At 39.7% G+C, this 22,034-nt stretch overlaps 2 protein-coding genes across 6 annotated transcripts in view; one reads left to right on the forward strand and one right to left on the reverse strand.

The window, feature by feature from the left end:
- The window catches only part of irf3 (interferon regulatory factor 3), a 25,387-nt gene extending 3,798 nt beyond the window's left edge, over nucleotides 1–21,589 (forward strand). The window contains exons 4-9 of one of the 2 annotated variants that reach the window (XM_061909386.1): nucleotides 7,587–7,700; nucleotides 7,794–8,039; nucleotides 8,118–8,208; nucleotides 12,262–12,551; nucleotides 12,627–12,745; nucleotides 20,736–21,589. In XM_061909386.1, the coding sequence (XP_061765370.1) occupies nucleotides 7,587–7,700; nucleotides 7,794–8,039; nucleotides 8,118–8,208; nucleotides 12,262–12,551; nucleotides 12,627–12,745; nucleotides 20,736–20,753 (878 nt within the window). In that variant the 3' untranslated portion in view covers nucleotides 20,754–21,589. Of the gene's footprint in view, nucleotides 1–7,586; nucleotides 7,701–7,793; nucleotides 8,040–8,117; nucleotides 8,209–12,261; nucleotides 12,552–12,626; nucleotides 12,746–18,107; nucleotides 19,979–20,735 lie in introns of those variants that run through there. The other variant, XM_061909385.1, reaches the window with a different exon arrangement.
- si:dkey-94f20.4 (synembryn-A) overlaps nucleotides 18,700–22,034 on the reverse strand; it is a 34,399-nt gene continuing 31,064 nt past the window's right edge. For all 4 annotated transcript variants that reach the window (XM_061909384.1, XM_061909381.1, XM_061909383.1 and 1 more), the window contains 4 exons: nucleotides 21,308–21,403; nucleotides 21,081–21,225; nucleotides 20,738–21,017; nucleotides 18,700–20,673 (listed from right to left, as the gene is read on the reverse strand). In XM_061909384.1, the coding sequence (XP_061765368.1) occupies nucleotides 20,541–20,673; nucleotides 20,738–21,017; nucleotides 21,081–21,225; nucleotides 21,308–21,403 (654 nt within the window). In that variant the 3' untranslated portion in view covers nucleotides 18,700–20,540. The remainder of the gene's footprint in view (nucleotides 20,674–20,737; nucleotides 21,018–21,080; nucleotides 21,226–21,307; nucleotides 21,404–22,034) is intronic.

Below are 22,034 nucleotides of genomic sequence, written 5' to 3' on the forward strand. Positions count from 1 at the left end.
TCTAATTGTTTACAGAATAAGACATATTTTAGGCCGTCTCCGTGTTTGGTCGCCGCAGGTATACATCAGCAGCAAAAAGAGTCGCTTTTGCAACCTCTTTGGAAAAGTTTTTATTATAATTCAGACATAAAAAATATACTGCGAGAATCTGTTTGAATCGAGAATCGTGTTGATTCTGAATCGAGTCATCACCCCTAGAATCGGAATTGTACTGATTTTTGAGATACCTAATGATATTGCAGTGTTGTCTTGAATCTGTATGCATGTAAGAAATAAATCAAAACCATATCTATAACCATACAGTATATCTTAAAAAAATAACCAAGATTTTATAAACACCTCTCAGTATGATGTGGTACACTCTACAAAATAATCAAAACAAAAAACCTAAAATATGCTTGTTAATTAACTTGACTTATATTCATTAAACATTTTAATATAATTATCCAATGTATTTAAAATGAAACAAAGTATGCTTTGTTTTATAAAAAAAATACATACACTGAACAAAAATATAAATGATACACTTATATTTTTGCTCCCATTTTTCACGAGTAGAAACTCAAAGATCTAAAACTTTTACTATCTACTCAAAAATGTATTTCTCTGAAATATTGTTCACAAATCTGTCTAAATCAGTTTTAGTGAGCAATTCTTCTTTGCCAAGATAATCCATACCACCTCACAGATGTGGTATATCAAGATGCTGATTAAACCGCATGATTATTCCACAGGTGTGCCTTCGGCTGCTCACAATGAAAGGCCAGTCTGAAATGTGCAGTTTTATCACACAGCACAATGCCACAGATGTCGCAAGTTTTGAGGAAGCATGCAGTTGGCATGATGACTGGAGAAAGTTCCACCAGAGCTGTTGCCTGTGAATTGTATGTTCATTTCTCGACCAAAGGCGTTTCAGAGAAATTGGCAGTACATCCAACCGGTCTCACTGCCGCATACCACGTCTGACCACACCAGCCCATGACTTCCACACCCAGCGGGTGCACCTGATCGTCTGAAACCAGCCTCCCGGACGGCTGCTGCCACAAATGGTTTGCATAACCAAATAATTTCTGCTCAAACTGTGAGAAACCATCTCAGGGAAGCTCATCTGCATGCTTGTCGTCCTCAACTGGGTCTCGACCTAACTGCAGTTCGTCGTCGTAACTGACTTGAGTGGGCAAATGCTTACGTTTGATGGCGTCTGGCACGTTGGAGAGGTGTTGTCTTCACAGATGAATCCCTGTTTTCAATGTTCAGCGCAGATGGCAGACAGCGTGTGTGCGAATCAAGTGGCCCTTGGCGGGTATGGGGTTATGGTATTAGCAGGCATATGTTATGGACAACAACGCAAGTGCATTTTATAAATGGCATTTTAAATGCACAGAGATACCGTGACGAGATCCTGAGGCCCATTGTTGTGCCACTCCCTCCAGGCTGGTCAGGTCCCCACTGTCCTGAAAACTGCAGTCATCAAACCACTCCTCAAAAAGCCCAGCCTAGACCCAGAAGTACTGGCCAACTGTCGACTTATTTTCCAACATCCCGTTCATCTCAAAGGTGCTGGAAAAGGTAGTTGCTGCCAAACTTCATGACCATGTTAAAACCAAAAACCTTTATGAAAAGTTCCAGTCTGGTTTCCGCTCTGGCCACAACCCGTAGACTGCTCTGGTCAAGGTCACCAATGACCAGTTGATGAATGCTGATGCTGGCTTACGATCCCTTCTCATCCTCTTTGACCTCACTGCAGCGTTGGACACTGTTGATCACCGCATCCTCCTATACCGCCTACAGTCCACCATCGGACTTTCTGATACTGCCCTAAACTGGTTCACGTTCTACCTCACCAAAAGAACAGAGTTTTTCTCTCTGGGAGAGGCAAAGTCAGACACACTTGTCACCTGTGGTGTCCCTCAAGGATCAGTCCTCGGCCCCACCCTTTTCACACTCTACATGCTCCCCCTTGGCTGTGTCATCAGCCAGAACGGAATATCATTCCACTGCTATGCCAATGACCCCCAACCCTACCTTAAAACCAACCAAACCCCCTCTGCAGCCCTGCCATCAGCCACACTTACCAACTGCCTGGAGGAGATAAAGGCTTGGATGAAACACAATTTTCTGCAACTGAACAGCTCCAAAACCGAAGCCATTCTAGCCGGCACCCCACATCAGACCCAGTCGTACACCATCACCAGCACGACATTCACCTCTCATCCCCAGTCACTAATCTGGGTGTTAGAAGGGACTCTCACCTGACCTTTGAGGCTCACATAAAACAACTGTGCAAGATCTCCTTCTACCACATCAGGAACATTGCAAAACTCCGCCCCTTACTCACTCTCTCTGATGCCGAGAGGCTCGTCCACGCCTTTGTCTCCTCCAGGCTAGAATACTGCAACTCACTTCTTGTCGGCATCCCCAGCAAGAACATCCAGAAGCTGCAGTACTTATTACAGAATAGTGCTGCTAAGATCCTGACGAGAGTGCGGAGATACGACCACATCACACCAGTTCTCAAATCCCTTCACTGGCTTCCTGTTTCACTCAGGATGGAATACAATGTCTCCCTACTAACTCACCAGTAACCTCCATGGAAATGCCACCCTCTACCTCAAAGAGCTGCTCACCCCCAAATCCTCCACACGACCCCCCTGCTCCGGACAGGCTAACCTCCGAGGACAAAGCTACGGACAAGGGGAGACCGGGCTTTCTGCTCCGTCGCTCCCAGTCTGTGGAACGCTCTCCCTGACCACCTGAGGGTATCACAGACTGTGAAAGCTTTTAAAAAAGACTTAAAAACCCTTCCTTTTTTTATTTTTTTTATAAGAAAACTATTTTTTTAGAAATATCCGGGCTAGTTCTAGCTATTAGGCTGTTCTAGTTTTTATTTATCTATTTTATTATTCTTTTTTTTTTTAATACACTGTAACACTTTGATATTGTTTGCTCAATGTAAAGTGCTTTTACAAATAAAACCCATTATTATTATTATTAATATTATTATTATCATTCACCCGAGACCATCACCTCATGTTGCAGTATGACAATGAACGGCCCCATGTTGCAAGGATCTGTACACAATTAAAGGAAGGTGAAAACATCCCAGTTCCTGTATGGCCAGCATACTCACGGGACATGTCACCCATTGAGCATGTTTGGGATGCTGTGGATGGGCGTATACGACCGCGTATTCCAGTTTCTGACAATATCCAGCAACTTGGCACATTCATTGAAGAGGAGTGGACCAACATTCCACATGTCACAATCAACAACTTGATCAACTCTATCCCAACAAGATGTGTTGCACTGCGTGAGGCAAATGGTGATCTCACCGGAAAGTTTTCTGACCCGTCCTCAGACCTCAATAAAGCACAACTGCACATTTCAGAGTGGCCTTTTATTGTGGGCAGCCTAAGGCACACCTGTGTAATAATCATGCTATTTAATCAGCATCTTGATATGCCACACCTGTGAAGTGGCATGGATTATCTTGGCAAAGAAGAAATGCTCACTAACACAGATTTAGACAAATTTGTGGATATAGTAAAAGTTTTAAAACATTTGAGCTCAACTCATGAAAAATGGGAGCAAAAACAAAAGTGTTGCATTTATAGGCAGTTTATTCATTTTGAAAAGGTATTGCTTTAGCACTATTATTGTCACACAGTTGTCCCTCGTTTATCGCTGTTAATTGATTTCCGATACGACTGCTTTAAATAAAGTTACATCATTTATTGTAAATCAAAAAATTCAATAGCTAGAGCATAATAAACCTGTTTACAATTTTCCAAATATGTTTTTCAACATTATGAGAGCTAATAACACCCTTTAGTCACATTCACACTCTTTTAATTCAATATAGTAATGTTACTGAGGCTGAGCCAATCAGATACTGAACAGAGTGATTTGATTGTTGGTTCCATCCTTCGTCCCTTTTTGGGGGGCAGGAGAAGGCTGGAGCAAGGTACACCTGGGACAGATATTTTTGATTTATATAATCATTTTTATGCTTGAGCATACTTAGTTTATGACCCCAAAAATGTATAATATGCTTAAAAAAAAAGGGAAAAAAATGTCTAAATGTGGTTTATCGCAATATTTTAAAGCACGATGTAGTGAGGTATGACCATATGATAGTTTTAGTATTATTTATTGATTAAATGATCCAGATTGTTTTGTCTATTTATATGTTAAACATAATAATACTGAGGGGGTGAATAAAATAATGTATTCACATCCGAATAGTGATTCTAATTTCGATTTTGAATCGGTTCAGAATTTCGACCTTCGCTTTTACAAAATGACATTTTGAGGCCATCTTTGTGTGACATCATTCACCGGAAGCCAAAGGAGAAGCATTGGAAAGCTGTATCCTGTTTTGAAAAGTTTTTTTATTACAGTTGATTTACCAAATGATATTTTGGGAACATTGGTTTGAATCAAGAATTGATTCTGAACCAATGAGTCACCCCAAGATTCGGAATTCACCGGAAATGTGAGCTAATGATGTCGTGTCGTCTTGTTTCTTACTGAAACATCTTAAAAAATGAACCAAATATTTTAAACGTCTCTCAGCATGACATGGTACGCTTTACACTACTACAACAGCTTAATCAAAACAAGATGACCTGACACTTCTTTCTTAAATAATTGAGCATTTCAATGTTACTTGATAATATTTTTTATATATTCAAAATCAAATAAAACATGTTTTTTTTTTAAAGAAAATAAAGCATTTATGTTAAAAAGGTACATTTATTGTAACAATATATTTATTTTAAATAACTGAGTATCATTGTGTTGGCAAAGACAGCATTTTTTTTAAATGTAGCGATAAATCATAACTTTCTTACCAGTGTTTTTCAACCACTGTGCCGTGGCACACTAGTGTGACGTGAGATACAGACTGGTGTGCTGTGGGAGATTATGTAATTGGGCTGAAAAATTTTTTTTTGCAAACCAGTAATTATAATCTGCAAATAATGTGCTGTTGTTGAGTGTCTGTGCTGTCTACAGCTGGGCAGAGTAACCATGTAATATTCTTCCATATCAGTAGGTGGCAGCAGGTAGCTAATTGCTTTGTAAATGTCGGGAACATGGTTTGTCGTTGATCACAATGTGCGGGTGGCAGTGTGCAGGTAAAAAGGTATCCAAAGCTTAAACCAAAAATAAACAAAAGGCGAGTGCTGCTAAGAAAAGGCATTGAAACCTAGGAATGGCTATGCAGAATTAAACTAAAACTGAAATGGCTGCAAAATAAACACAAATAGAATGCTAGACGACAGCAAAGACTTACAGCGTGTGGAGCAGACGGCGTCCACAAAGTACATCCGTACGTGACAGTCAACCATGTTGACACAAAGAAGGATAGCGTCCGCACAACTTGAATCGTCTTGATTGCTAAAACAAAGCAGGTGCGGAGAATAATGCTCAAAGGAAGACATGAAACTGCTACAGGAACACACACCAACAAAACAGGAAAACCCACCAAAATAGGAGCGCAAGACAGGAACTTAAACACTACACACAGGAAAACACCCCAAAAACTCCAAATAAGTCATGGCGTGATGTGACAGGTGGTGACAGCACACCTACTTTGAGACAAGAGCTATAGTGATGCATGCTTGGTTATGGTTTAAAGCAGGGGTCACCAACGTGGTGCCCACAGGCCCGTAAGGACCAGATGAATAACCCGCTGGCCTGTTCTAAAAATAGCTCAAATAGCAGCACTTACCAGTGAGCTGCCTCTATTTTTTTATTTGTATTTATTTACTAGCAAGCTGGTCTCGCTTTGCTCGACATTTTTAATTCTAAGAGAGACAAAACTCAAATAGAATTTGAAAATCCAAGAAACTATTTTAAAGACTTGGTCTTCACTTGTTTAAATAAATTCATACATTTTTTTTACTTTGTTTCTTATAACTTTCAGAAAGACAATTTTAGAGAAAAAATACAACCTTAAAAATGATTTTAGGATTTTTAAACACATATACATTTTTACCTTTTAAATTTCTTCCTCTTCTTTCCTGACAATTTAAACCAATGTTCAAGTAAAAAAAAAAAAAGTATTGTAAAGAATAATAAGTACATTTTAATTTAATTCTTAATTTTAGCTTCTGTTTTTTTGATGAAGAATATTTGTGAAATATTTCTTCAAACTTATTATGATTAAAATTCCCCAAAATTGTTGCAGCAAATCTAGAAAATCTTTAGAATCAAATTTAAATCTTATTTCAAAGTCTTCTGAATTTATTTAAAAACATTTTTTCTGAAAAATCTAGAAGAAATAATGATTTGTCTTTGTTAGAAATATAGCTTGGTCCAATTTGTTATATATTCTAACAAAGTGCAGATTGGATTTTAACCTATTTAAAACATGTCATCAAAATTATAAAATTAATCTTATCCATTTTCTACCGCTTATTCCCTTTCGGGGTCGCGGGGGGCGCTGGCGCCTATCTCAGCTACAATCGGGCGGAAGACAGTGTACACCCTGGACAAGTCGCCACCTCATCGCAGGGCCAACACAGATAGACATACATCACTCACACTCACATTCACACACTAAGGCCAATTTTAGTGTTGCCAATCAACCTATCCCCAGGTGCATGTCTTTGGAAGTGGGAGGAAGCCGGAGTACCCGGAGGGAACCCACGCATTCACGGGGAGAACATGCAAACTCCACACAGAAAGATCCCGAGCCTGGATTTGAACCCAGGACTGCAGGACCTTCGTATTGTGAGACAGACGCACTAACCCCTCTGCCACCGTGAAGCCCCCCAAAAAATCAGAAAAATTACTAATGATGTTCCATAAATTTTTATTTTTTATTTTTTCAAAAAGATTTAATTAGCTAGTTTTTCTCTTTTTTTTTCGGTTGAATTTTGAATTTTAAAGAGTCTAAATTGAAGATAAACTATGCTTCAAAATTAAATTCAAATTTTTTTTCCCGTTTTCTCTTCTTTTAAACCGTTCAATTAAGTGTTTTTTTCATCATTTATTCCCTACAAAAAACTTTCCGTAAAAGGAAAAAAAATGTTCGACGGAATGACAGACGGAAATACCCTTTTTTTTAATATGTATATAGATTTATTTATTAAAGGTAAATTGAGCAAATTGGCTATTTCTGGCAATTTATTTAAGTGAGTATCAAACTGGTAGCCCTTCGCATTAATCAGTACCCAAGAAGTAGCTCTTGGTTTCAAAAAGGTTGGTGACCCCTGGTTTAAAGTCATATCCAACACGTGCGAGAACAACTTTTATTGTCAATATCCGCTGCTGAGTTTAATTTTTTACTGTTTTCAGGATTTTTTTCAATGAAAAACATGTGCCTAGGCTCAAAAAAGGTTGAAAAACACTAGTATATACAGTACCTTGTATAGTTATTATGAATATACCATGAATTTACCATGAATTGATTTACGTGGACCCCGACTTAAACAAGTTGAAATACTTATTTGGGTGTTACCATTTAGTGGTCAATTGTACCGAATATGTACTGTACTGTGCAATCTACTAATAAAAGTTTCAATCAATCAATCAATCAATCAATCAATAAGAGCTTTTTTTCTTGTCCGCTCCAATAGAAAACTCCATTGCTGTAGCCTTAAGCCAACAGGAACCGGATTTGTATGGGAGTCCTCCTAATGAGGATATTCTGCAAATGTCTCTAACGGAGCTCAACATTTGGCCTCAAACAGGTAACGACATCATTCCCCCAAGAACACACACCTTGCACTGCAGAGTTCTTCAATTCCTCCCAACTTTTCCTTCCCCCACACACACTCACTCAGAGGACACTGCAGCCTTTAAGCTTCCTCCCGAGCAACAGGAGCTCCGGCATCAGCTCGTGATTGGCGGGCAGGCGTTGCCGGGGCGACAGCCGTATCCAGTAGATTTGGAGGGTGCCGTCTGTGAAGCCGGGTTGCCCGAGCAACCGGCATGTCCAATGACGCCAGCTGAGGGAGGGGCGTGCGGAGGCCAATTTGCGGTGCAGTTTCTAGACACTGTGAACAAGACCATGGAGGGGAATCATTTTAGTAAGTTGGCAGGAAAAACGAGCTTGTAAGTTAGTATTGAGTTGGACAATTAACACGCCTTCTGTCTTGCTTTGACAGAGACACAATTCAGGATATCCGTGTTCTACAGAGGGGAGATGGTGTCTGAGCAGCTGGTTAATAACGAAGCTGGATTCCGCTTAATCTACAGGTAACATGCAAATAAAGCACCTATGACATGCAGCATAACGTTTATTTTAAACATTTGTGTATTGGGTTTCAGACACAGGGATGGACAAAAAATCATTAAATGCTGTTTTTTCCCCCCAACAAGTAAAAAAACACAAAAATCTAAATCAAATCAATTAAATAATTACATTCAAAAAGAGAAACAGCAGGCAGATATCAACATAAAACCAGAGTTGCATTCCTGAATGGCCCTAGAGAGACACAACACTCATCAACCACCCCCATTTCAATTGTGTTTCATTGGGGGTTAATTTGGAGATCAGTCTCTCCTACATATCTCAGAAAGGCCAGCATAACGTTTTTATAAACCCTCAGAGGCATACATAATTTAATAACAGAAGAGTAGCACCAAGACGAAAAAGGTCTTCAAGGAGTCTGTAAAACATTTTTGATTCATGTTTTCTACTGTTTTTGCTCAAATATCACAGTTAGATTCAGTCCTTGATTAAAAATAGCAAATGATGTCATGTTTAGAAAAATGTATATATCTTTCATCCCTTTTAAATCCCAATTCATCTAATTGTGTCAGTTTTGTGTTTTTTTAAATGTGCATAAAAACGGTTTACATTTGTTTTATTGCCAATATCATGTATATTAGGTCCTGACCCTGACCCCAGTCTGTTAACATTTATTGTATGGATGAAACAATAAAACACATTTTATGCAATTTTCTTTTTTAAATAAAAATGCTGGCATAATTAAGTCTAGGGCAGTGGTTCTCAACCTTTTTTTTAGTGATGTACCCCCTGTGAACATTTTTTTAATTCAAGTACCCCCTAATCAGAGCAAAGCATTTTTGGTTGAAAAAAAGAGATAAAGAAGTAAAATACAGCACTATGTCATCAGTTTCTGATTTATTAAATTGTATAACAGTGCAAAATATTGCTCTGTAGTGGTCTTTCTTGAACTATTTGGAAAAAAAGATATAAAAATAACTAAAAACTGGTTGAAAAATCAATCAATCAATCAATGTTTATTTGTACTGTATAGCCCTAAATCACCAGTGTCTCAAAGGGCTGCAAAAACCACAACGACATCCTCGGTAGAGCCCACATAAGGGCAAAAACAAGTGATTCAATTATAAATAAAGATTTCTACACATAGAAGTAATCATCAACTTAAAGTGCCCTCTTTGGGGATTGTAATAGAGATCCATCTGGATTCATCAACTTAATTCTAAGCATTTCTTCACAAAAAGAGAAATCTTTAAAATCGATATTTATGGAACATGTTCACAAAAAATCTAGCTGTCAAAACTTAATATTGCATTGTTGCATTTCTTTTCACAGTTTATGAACTTACATTCATATTTTGTTGAAGTATTATTCAATAAATATATTTATAAAGGATTTTAGAACTGTTGCTATTTTTAGAACATTTTTCAAAAATCTCACGTACACCTTGGCATACCTTCAAGTACCCCCATTTGAGAACTACTGGTCTAGGGGCATTGAGAGGGTTAAAGTAATATTTTTGTAAATTTAGGACTGAAGTTGAAAATGGGATTTGAGCAAAAAAAAAAAAAGGAGAAAAAAATATAAATCCCAAATCTTTTTATAACACTCCTAAGTCCCTGTGGACTTTTTTTTGTCCTGGCTCTACTCTCCTGGGTTAAAATGATTTCCCAGTGTTGATATATGAACGAATTTGAAATAGACATAATAAAAATTGAACATGGAAAAATGTCATTGTAAGTTAAGGCCAAAAAGTGAGCAAAAAAAGGACAAAAAAGTCCCCAAAATACGGAACTTTAGGAGTTAAATATCTGTGTAGTACTGTGTACTACATTTCAGACGAAAACAAAGTAGGAATATAATCGTGACTATGATTTACCTAAACCGCAAAAGGACGCAGGGGATACTTGGAAAAAGGCCAAATTAAATGCATTTATATTGCATGAGAAAAGCGGAAAGTAAAACATGGCCCTCCTTGATCACAAACTCACTTATTAGGTGTATTGCGTGAAAAAGCAGCAACAGAACCAATGTTGGAATGGCAGTGAGGGACCAAAGTTTCAGCCAGCTGATATAAACAACAATGCGATAACAGTGGAGAAAGCAACACTCTTAAAGCAGCTGGATGGCTCAGAAGTTACTCCCACCTCAAACTTTGGAGGTTGCCGTTAATGCCAGACCCTGTGCTCCTTGTCCTTTGTTATGAAATCGGTTAATTCATTTGAGACATTAATTGCAGTCTTTAGATCAGTTGTAAGGCTTCACGATGGCAGAGGGGTTAGTGCGTCTGCCTCACAATACGAAGGTCCTGAGTAGTCCTGGGTTCAATCCCGGGCTCGGGATCTTTCTGTGTGGAGTTTGCATGTCCTCCCCGTGAATGCGTGGGTTCCCTCCGGGTACTCCGGGTTCTTCCCAGCTCCAAAAACGTACACCTGGGGATAGGTTGATTGGCAACACTAAATTGGCCCTAGTGTGTGAATGTGGGTGTGAATGCTGTCTGTCTATTTGTGTTGGCCCTGCGATGAGGTGGCGACTTGTCCAGGGTGTACCACGCCTTCCGCCTGATTGTAGCTGAGATAGGCACCAGCGCCCCTGCGACCCCAAAGGGAATAAGCGGTAGAAAATGGATGGATGTATCGATAAATCAGTAGTTCTCAAACTTTTTTTCACCAAGCACCACTTCAGAAAAAACTTGGCGCTCCAAATACCACCGTAATAAAATATAGTAGCGCGGTAGGCCCAAGTGTTCATTAAAAACAAGGCAGAGGTTTTATTTAAAGGCCCACTGAAACCCACTACTACCGACCACACAGTCTGATAGTTTATATATCAATAATGAAATATTAACATTGCAACACATGCCAATACGGCCGGTTTAGTTTACTAAATTACAATTTAAAATTTCCCGCGGAGTTTCTTGTTGAAAACATTGCGGAATGAAGACGCGTGCGCGTGACGTCACGGACTGTGGAGGACATATTAGCGCAACACCATTTGCGGCTAAAAGTCGTTTCTTTTCATTGCGCAATTAATCAGTATTTTGGACATCTGTGTTGCTGAATCTTTTGCAATTTGTTCAATTAATATTGGAGAAGTCAAAGTAGAAAGATGGAGGTGGGAAGCTTTAGCCTTTAGCCACACAAACACATGGTGATTCCTTGTTTAAAATTCCCGGAGGTGAAGATTTAGTATAGATCAGAGCGGTCAAGCGAACATGGATCCCAACCACTTGTCAAAAGGCAGGTTTCAGTGAGAAAATTGTGGTGAAAAGTCGCCTCTTACCGGAGATCAGCTGAGCTTGCGCCGTCCATGCAACTGCCGTCGACTTCCCTCAGAGACTGGCATCAAGACACCCGTGGACACACCCCTCCGACTATCAGGTAGTATTTAATCTCACTAAAACACTAGCAACACAATAGAAAGATAAGGGATTTCCCAGAATTATCCTAGTAAATGTGTCTAAAAACATCTGAATCCGTCCCAATGCAATCGCCTTTTTTTTTCTTTATGAATTTTTTTCAAGTCCTTCGCTATCAATATCATCATCCACAAATCTTTCATCCTCGCTCAAATTAATGGGGAAATTGTCGTTTTCTCGGTCCGAATAGCCCTTGCTGCTGGGAGCTCACATTATAAACAATGTGAGGACGTGAGGATCCCTCACCCTTGTGACGTCATTGTCTGCGACTTCCGGTACAGGCAAGGCTTTTTTATTAGCGACCAAAAGTTGCGAAATTTATCGTCGATGCTCTCTACTAAATCCTTTCAGCAAAAATATGGCAATATCGCGAAATGATCAAGCATGACACAAAGAATGGACCTGCTATCCCCGTTTAAGTAAGAAAATCTCATTTCAGTAGGCCTTTAACAAGTATATGTAATTTTTTGGCCCAAGTAACATTACACAGAGTTTGAATAGTAACAGTCTGAGTATAAAACACTGTACTTTAATCAAGTGATTCTTAGGCGTACCAGTAGATGTAGCCCGCGTAACACTAGTGGTACACATACCACAGTTTGAGAAGCCCTGCTTTCGAGTAAATGCATTGTCTTTACTTCAGGCCACAACTGGTGAAACCCACGTTGGACCAGGAGTCCGGCCTGTCCCTGGTGTCTCTGCCGAGTCCCACCACCATTATAAGTCAAGTCCAAGCCGAGTATACCCAGCGTATCCTGGACAATTTGGGCGAGGGCTTCGAGTTGGCCGTGGTGGGCGATGTGATTTATGGCCAGCGGCGAGGCGAAAGCAAAGTTTTTTGGAGTTTCTCCAAGTTCGACCAGAGCAGAAACACACAAGAGATCTCCAAGCAGCAGCGACAACCGCTTTACCAATTCACCAACTTTATCCAGGGTAGGAGTTTTTGGTTCTTTTTTTGTGGTGTTTTTCCTGCCTTGATGGCTGGATTGATTTCGTCGTCTCCCATAGGGATTCTGGACTTTATCGGAGGCAAAGAGTGCGGGCCCTGCTCTCTCTTCCTCTGCTTGGGCGAGAAGTGGCCTGATCCAGAAATGAGACCATGGAATAAGAAACTCATCACAGTGGAGGTGAGGTCAAACATGTTTTAGATTAGAAGACCTAAGGGCAGGCCCCTGTACGATCCAAGTAACAATTGCTAAATAACGTTTGCAAAGTAAAACATTTTGAGTGCACGTGTTATTAGTAGGCGTGTTACGGGTGATTTACTAAGACTGCATGTCCATCCATCCATCCATCCATCTTCTTCCGCTTATCCGAGGTCGGGTCGCGGGGGCAACAGCCTAAGCAGGGAAACCCAGACTTCCCTTTCCCCAGCCACTTCGTCTAGCTCTTCCCGGGGGATCCTGAGGCGTTCCCAGGCCAGCCGGGAGACATAGTCTTCCCAACGTGTCCTGGGTCTTCCCCGTGGCCTCCTACCGGTTGGACGTGCCCTAAACACCTCCCTAGGGACTGCATGTACAATTGATAATAAGTGCAAAAGTAGAGGAGACCGTTCTCTGTAAATTGGGTTTTTGAGTGCATGGCTGTCACCATGGAGCCACTCATTTCCCTCCACATTTATGGCATCATTTATCCTTCCAACATGTGGAGTTTTTAATGTTGTTGACATGCAGCGCGCACATATAAAATGCACCACCATTTCCAGTCTTTGTTTGAGTGCGATCTCGGCAACATAACTTACTTTTAGCATGCTGCATGCTCTGGGAGGCACTGCGGTGTTGAAACGGTGCGTCTGGAATGATCCAGGCACAAGGAAATGCATATTGCAAGATATTTTTTTTTACATGGGAGATTAATTTATCACACTACATTTCCTGAAGAACACCATTAAAAAACCCCCACCAAAACGACTTAATTGAATTTGTTTTAATCAGCCCCTTAAAGGGGACCATGAAATGATTTACGTGGACCCCGACTTAAACAAGTGGAAAAACTACTTCAGGTATTACCATTTAGTGGTCAACTGTACGGAATAGGTACTGTACTGTGCAATCTACTAATAAAAGTTTCAATCAATCAATCAAAAGACCTATAATGCAAAAACAACTTTTTTTTTTACCTGATAGTACCTGTTTTTGTGTATTTGGGATCTGCATTAGTACCAACAATTTAAAATTAAAACCATGGAGGCATGGTGGAGATATTATAAAACCATCTTGCCTTCCTTCATACTTCCTCTAAACGAGCCTTTTGGAATTTACCCAATATTTTTTTCAATTTATGACGTCAGCAGATTATCCATATATGATAGAGATTTAGCCAAAGAGCTTTGCGAGAGTCTGCCATTGTAGTTAATAGAGATGTCCGATAATGGCTTTTTTGCCGATATTCCGACAATGTCCAACTCTTAATTACCGATTCCGATATGAACCGATACCGATACATACAGTCGTGGAATTAACACATTATTATGCCTAATTTTGTTGCGATGCATTAAACAATGTAACAAGGTTTTCCAAAATAAATCAACGCAAGTTATGGAAAAAAATGCCAACATGGCACTGCCATATTTATTATTGAAGTCACAAAATGCATTATTTTTTTTAACATGCCTCAAAACAGTTTGGGAAAATTTGGGACATGCTCTCCCTGAGAGAGCATGAGGAGGTTGAGGAGCAGGGGGGTGTATATTGTATGTTCCGGGGAGAGTTAGTGCTGCAAGGGGTTCTGGGATGTTCTCCTGAAATGTGTTTGTCATTCTAGCTTGTGTGGCGCATATTTGTAACAGAGTTAAAGTTGTTTATACGGCCACTCTCAGTGTGACCTGTATGGCTGTTGATCAAGTATGCCTCGCATTCACTTGTGTGTGTGAAAAGCCAAAGATATTATGTGACTGGGCCGGCACGCAAAGGTGTATTGGCGCTCTGTACTTCTCCCTACGGCCGTAGCGGCGTTTTAAAAAGTCATCAATTTTACTTTTTGAAACCGATACCGATAATTTTGAAACCGATAATCATAATTCACGATATTACATTTTAAAGCATTTATTGGCCGATAATATCGTCAGTCCGACATTATTGGACATCTCGAGTAGTTAATAATTTCCTTCTTTTTCTCTATCCTCTTGTTGTGGGGAAGACTGGCTCGTTCATGCACATGCATCCTCCGCTGTTGACGTTTCTTGTACAAAGTAATGTATAGTTCTAACATTTCTATCCGTGGACTCCATATGGAAACAGTAAAAACCACGACATAGCAGATTGTTGTCGAAGTGGAGCCACGTAATTCAGACCGCTCACAAAACGGCGCATCCTAAAGAACATAAACTGTGCAACATTTTAACAAATGAACCCCCATTACATGTTATGAAGACCACAAGAAAGGGTTTTCCATCCATCCATTTCATTTTCTTTCTCTGGGGTGACAAACAAAATTGTGTTTTCAGCACAAACCTGCTCAAGATTAGACAAACAAACATTGTACAGAAACGCTGATGGGTCGCCCCACGGCGCCCCGTAAAAGGTGGGAAAAAGGTAGAGGCTGGGGGTGGATGAGTAAAAAAAAAGAAAGCTCAAGACTGGTGCTTTCACAACGGTCAGTCCGTCCAAAGTCAACAAAAGGTGTGTGTCCATGAGAGACAGGAAAGGAGTTTGTTGTGTCTTCGCCGCACTGTCCTCCGGGGGAGTATCGAAGCCAAGGAAACAATCCAAATTAGAATGTTTGTGTTTGCGAGCGAAAATGAAATGGGCATTTCACTCCTAATTGTCTATTTCCGGTCCTCAAATTCATCCTGCAGGGCAAACAGTCCAATGTTATCCAAAATCACAAGTGTCCACAGTTCTTCCCGCATCCTCCAATCATTTTTGGCAGCTTTAAGGTACTTTGAAGACTGCCAGCAACTTCCAATTTGTTGACAAACCCGAGCAACGCTTACTCCGATCAGCAGATGTCTGGTTGTCATATTTCCGAATAGGTAGATATCTTCAATGTCCTCGACTGAAAGGGTCGCCGGGCACGCGACACTCCCTCTCCTCCCAAGAATCCGTTGTGTGTCCAGCAATAGCTGCGTCGAGACAGTTCAGGTTCCCCCAGAACAGAGATCTTTTCAAATTTTTTTAAACCCTGGACTCGTTGCCACTTCATCGCAAAGCCAACACAGATAGTCAGACAAACTTCACATTCACACTCACAAACTAGGGACAATTTTAATGTCGCTACTCAGCCTATCCAGGAAGTGTTTCAAATGTAAAGAAAAACAAATCCTAATATTTTTTATCCTTTTTAGTCATCAAGCCGCTATAAAATTATAAAATGATATTGCTGAATAGACAATATGTCTAGAATTGTTATTTCTGATGGCTCAAATATGTTAATATGCTCATAGACTATATATTCTCTCTCTCAGTTGTCATCTTCTTTCTCATAACGTAACTGTACAGGTACATTAATTGCGTCCTGGCTATAGACGCAGAACAGTTATAGCCTTGATAAATCCCATCGCAAGTGCTAAATAATTATATTTGCATTTCCTACTCCTAAGACTTTGTGTGTTCAGGTATTTAGCATATACATGCAGATGGTAAATGGACTGCACTCTACTTTGAGTGTGCTATCAAGTTTGCACGTGTCGTAATACACACAGACCTCCAGTAGATCAGGTCATTTATTGGGGACCAATTTTTGGCACCGGACAGATAGAAATACATCAGTAGATAAATATATACACAAATGTTACCAGTATTTACTCTCAAAAATATGAACAAATACTCATACTTTCTGTAACGTCCAGGAAGAAATTTGGTCAGACAGCTTAAAAAATGTCTCAACTATAAAATACATGAAGGATAGTTTTATTGAAGTGTTTGCTATATTTAGAAGTCATATATTTCATATCAATCATACCATTTAGAAATCATTGATGTGAATTATGTTGCAAATTGAGAACAGGTAGCAATTGCTATGAAGTTGAAAAGGAATAGGATTAAATAAGATTTACTTCTTCCTTCTCCTTTTCGGACATGTTGTAAAGAGAAATTAAAATTTGTAAAATATGGGATGTATTATATTGAAACTGTATACATATTCAAAATAGACTTTAACCAAACAACCAACCGATATTTTAGGGTTTCTCACGAGGAAACCTTACAATATACTATAAAATTGAATAAAATTGAGTGGATGGCGAGTTATTGTGGTCCCAAAAATCCAAAATTTTAAAACATTTTCAGTAGAATTCCCATATTTTAAAATGCAAATGTTGATGCTCCTCTTGGACACACGTAATAACGGTGTTTGTAAAATCCCCTGATGTATTTTTCAAAATGTTATGTCGCTATTGGTCTGCCGTTAGAAAAAAAAAAAATTGTTAAAAAACAACTGAACTGATGTATACTATTTATGTTTAGCTAAATTGTACTGTAAATGAATATCAGCTCCAACTATCGGCCTCCTTGAATACTAAATTTGTGACAGTGTTGAATGAATCTGCCCACTGCTAGTGATACATTTTAGATAGAAGTGTTTCCTATGTCTCACAAAACTCTTATTGAACAATCAAGTTAATAACATATATTTCAAGTAAATGTCAACAATTCTTGAGAAGTAACTGAAAAATAGGTAATAATGAAATATCTTATACAGCGATCCATAATAGTATTATGAAATTACTAAATAACTTTGTGTGAAAAGTTCAAAAAAATTCAGCTCCTTGTTCAGCAAGTTGTGTAAAAAGTTGATAAAAAGTACCAAAGTGGATTTTAGGTTCATCCTAAAATTTCACCCACAATCCAAAGATTCTAAATTGTTTCTGAGTAGTGTATATTTCTCCATAAGTAGGTGTGCAAATACTGTGCTATCTTGACTCATTGATGTACATAAAGGCCCATTCTGATGTTGTGACACATTTGGGTTGAGCAATAATACGGCAGAACATTAATATTACTTAAAGGTTTGCATCAAAATCAATTATACAATATTATTTACAGTGAAAAGTGTATAAAACAGCAATTTACTGTTTGAAAATGCCTTACTTACTTAATATTTAAACAAAAAAAAAATCTGTTTCAGGAAGGGAACTGTACGTGTTGATCAAGACTTGAATATATGCAAGACAAAAGTGAATATCTGTAACTCTCAGTGTTTTTTGAGTGAATAAAAATGCTCATAAGAGAATAATTTAAGCTAAGAAACTATGATTGCGTAAAGCCCACGGGTCGCCCTCCGAGGGTTAACGTAGTTGCCAAAGCAAGGTTAAAAAAATAGTCTGTCGATCATCGGCCCATTATTGATCGTCTGCCGCTATTCATAGCCTACATTTCTTTTTGGAACTGGCCTGAATTTGAATTGGTCCTTCCTGCTTCATGCACCACCACTCCAACAAGTTGTGTGGAACTATCAAACACGTTTGTGTAAGTCTAAAACCACCCTACCAACCAACCTGAATGCAGCCTGACAATGACGTAATCCATGTTCCTCCACCTCGTCCTTCAGGTGGTTCTCACGTCGTTGGAGATCTTGAAGAACATGGCAGTCGATGGTGGCGCTTCGTCCCTACAGTCTGTTGATCTGCAGGTGTCGCTTGAGGAGATGGTCGTAGGCTGACGCTGCACTTTCTTTTTTCATTTTTTTTTTAAGATTGCAAATGCCACCATGTTTACAATCAATCATTATCTAAAACTTGAACAAACTTCTATGTCATGGACATTTCACTCAATTGTTTTGGGAGCCTGCGATGAGGTGGCGACTTGTCCGGGGTGTACGCCGCCTTCTACCCGAATGCAGCTGAGATAGGCTTCATCACCCACAGCGACCCCAAAAAAAGACAAGCGGTATAAAATGGATGGATGGATGTTTTGGGGGCCACATTTCCGGAAAGCTGGGGGGGCTGACTTCCCCTTTCACTACCCGTCCTGCTTTGTATAATTCGAAGAACCAGTGTCCTCTACAGTAGACATTTAATTTTGGTCTATTTATTTTGTCAGGGCTACAGGAGGGCTCAGCCATTTTTAAGAAAATTCTGTAAAAAATACTCGTTAAAAATAATCTTTATTATATACTGTATTTTTCGGAGTATAAGTCGCTCCGGAGTATAAGTCGCACCTGCCAAAAAAACATGATAAAGAAGGGAAAAAACATATATAAGTCGCACTGGAGTATAAGTCGCAATTTTTGGGGGAAATTTATTTGATAAAACCCAACCCCAGGAATAGATATTTGAAAGGCAATTTAAAATAAATAAAGGATAGTGAACAACAGGCTGAATAAGTGTACGTTATATGACGCATAATAAAGAAGGGAAAAAACATATATAAGTCACACTGGAGTATAAATCGCATTTTTGGGGGGAAATTTATTTGACAAAACCCAACCCCAAGAATAGACATTTGAAAGGCAATTTAAAATAAATAAAGAATAGTGAACAACAGGCTGAATAAGTGTACGTTATATGACACATAAATAACCAACTGAGAAGGTGCCTGGTATGTTAACGTAACATATTATGGTAAGAGTCATTCAAATAACTATAACATATAGAACATGCTATATGTTTACCAAACAATCTGTCACTCCTAATTGCTAAATCCGATGAAATCTTATACGCGTAGTCTCTTACGTGAATGAGCTAAATAATATTATTTGATATTTTACGGTAATGTGTTATAATTTCACACATAAGTAGCTCCTGAGTATAAGTCACACCCATGGCCAAACTATGAAAAAAACTGTGACTTATAGTCCGAAAAATTCGGTACACTCTAGTGATTTTAAGAATCTGCTGCAAAAATGTGAGTTTCACATTTTTTTTTTTAAACTGAACTTACAAATAAACAAGCTATAGCAACACCTTAGTTACATTACTCACATTACGAAAAAGGGACTTAAAGAGGTGCCCTCAGGAATGCCTCAGAGATGTAAATCACAAGTTTGGACCCCGGTGTTCTATGTTTGCTTGTGTAACGGGAGCCAGCCAGTGTGACTGCGCCAGGTGGACGTTCGTAAACCTCACTCCCTGACAACTTAAAAGAGTGTACTGACCACTGAGTTGGCAGCTCGGGTTTTTGGCCAAGTGGCTAGCACACTTAACTATTATTCGGGCGACACGGGTTCCCGCCCCGCCCCACTATGCAAAGCTGACACACTAGCAAGGTTAAAATGCCAAGTGTTTACAGTGGTCCAAGTTCCTCTATAAAACAGGGGCACTCACTTTTTTTTAGGAATTTGCTGCAAAAAATTTTATCTCACAAGTTTTCAACTGAACCTTGTTGGCATTTTGGCCGCCTGTTGAAAAGACCTGCCCTCTGTAAATCTCTGTGTTTCCTTGTTCTGCCAATTCCTATAAAAGTGCAATGTAATTACTAAAACTGACAGTCCTGGATTTCATCATCATTTGTTTAATCACAATCACCACTTTGTCACATTTCACACTTATTAGGGTGATGAATGACTTTCAACTTGTTAAGACTTCAATCACTCATTAGATGAAGGACAGCTTTCCAACTAGGCTTCTATGTGACGTGTGTACAGACACACCTAAAACCAAAGAATCACAAAGATTAAGGTGGCGCCTCCAAATGTGTCACATGGGATTTACGCAGAGTGTTGCCAATATTTTGTGGCATACAATAATACGTTTGAGGTAAGGCCCCTTTTCCTTGCAGCATGCCTGTGCACCTGTACATGTTGTTGGAGGCCGTCTAACACATTCGTTGGATTGAGAGGCCAGAGTCCTGTTCACATAAGAGTGAAGTGTTCACTTTTTATGACGTAACGGCCACTTGTCCAATAATTTTGTCCAATATAACTAAAAGTAAATCAAATTGATCCTATAAGGAGAGAAAAAAATAACAATTCTTCCAAGGTCTACCCACAAATATTGAAGCACTAAAACAGCAAAAAAGGATATTAAGGAGCACAGAACAGACTTCATTGATTTGAGTCCTTCTCTTTTTCATCCGTGTCTGACGCCGACTCTTCAATGAGACTGTTCTCCCTCAGTCCCGCCATCGGTACCAGCTTTCCTTCTGCATCCACTCCCATTGGCTGAATAATGTTATCCCTGCAGTAAATGTAGACAGCTGTGATGCTGATGTACTTGCCTGATTGTGTTGTTCTTCACAGACCTGGACAGCTTGTTGAAGAGTTGAATGAGCCTCTTAGCTTCCTCCTCCTTCTCCTCCTCCGTCATGCCCTCCATGGGGTCGGTCTGCTCCCGCTCCACTCTCCCAGTGACCGGGTTGATGCGGTCTTTAACCTGTCGGTACTCCTCAGTGTCAGAATCGGAGTCGCTGGAGTACAGGGTGTTGCTGCAGGAGGTTCTGGACGTGGGTCCACCCAGCAAGCCTCTGGTGGCGAGGAGTCCCGCCGCGTTGCCGTAGCCTGTGTACTTCACAAATCGCCTCACTGAGAAGAGAAAAGAAGGCAATGTTTGTTGTTGTTTATGATAAAACTGTAGTTCACTTTTACCGTTTTCCTTGCAGAGGACAAAAATAAGGTCGGCAGCGCAATGTTTGACGTCCGTGTCCAGGTTTGTCATGAGACGGACCAGCCGACTTTTTACAGTGCACCCGTCCTCTGGCCTCTGAGAAACATCTCTCAGAGGAGGCAGGATCTATTGTTCATAAAAAGCACAGAACCAGTACCAGTTTGATACAAACATGTAAAGATTAATAATGCAATTGTGTTTTTATTACATATTTCCGAATGTAATGGCGCGTTTCTTTGTGGGCCCGACAGCTTTCTGTCAGCAGATTGAGAATTGGAGTTAGTTTCTCTTTGACTCTGTCCCCCTGTGAAGCACAACAAAGGAAATGGTAATCTTCAGGTATTATGCAAATATGACCAAGAGAGCAGTGGTTTTCAATTTACACCAAGTACCACCAAGTAGTTTTGAATGTGTGGCTTGCACTTGCATGTTATGGTATTATTGCTGTAAACATATTTGTCTCTATTATAACGTTATTTTTTTAAACAAATTCTGGTGTTCTTGCTGGTACCCCTAAATGGACAGAGCCAATCAGCATACTAGACCAGGGGGCCATTTTTGTCCGGCCTTCTTTATTGGTCCTCTGCATATTCTAAAAAATATAATGAACTAATTAGTAATGACAATATATTATTATATCCATTCATTTTCTACCGCTTATTCCCTTTGGGGTCGCGGGTGGCGCTGGTGCCTGTCTCAGCTACAATCGGGCGGAAGGCGGTTTACACCCTGGACAAGTCGCCATCTCATCGCAGGGCCAACACAGATAGACAGACAACATTCACACTCACATTCACACACTAGGGCCAATTTAGTGTTGCCAATCAACCTGCATCTTTTAATTTGTCTTTAGAGGCTCCTTCTGTCTTAGAGGATGTAATCAGAGCCAACTGATTGGACCCTTACACAATGCTGTATAAATAATAGAGGAACTG

This window comes from Nerophis ophidion, linkage group LG08 (assembly GCF_033978795.1).
Source record: "Nerophis ophidion isolate RoL-2023_Sa linkage group LG08, RoL_Noph_v1.0, whole genome shotgun sequence".
Taxonomy (NCBI): Eukaryota; Metazoa; Chordata; class Actinopteri; order Syngnathiformes; family Syngnathidae; genus Nerophis; species Nerophis ophidion.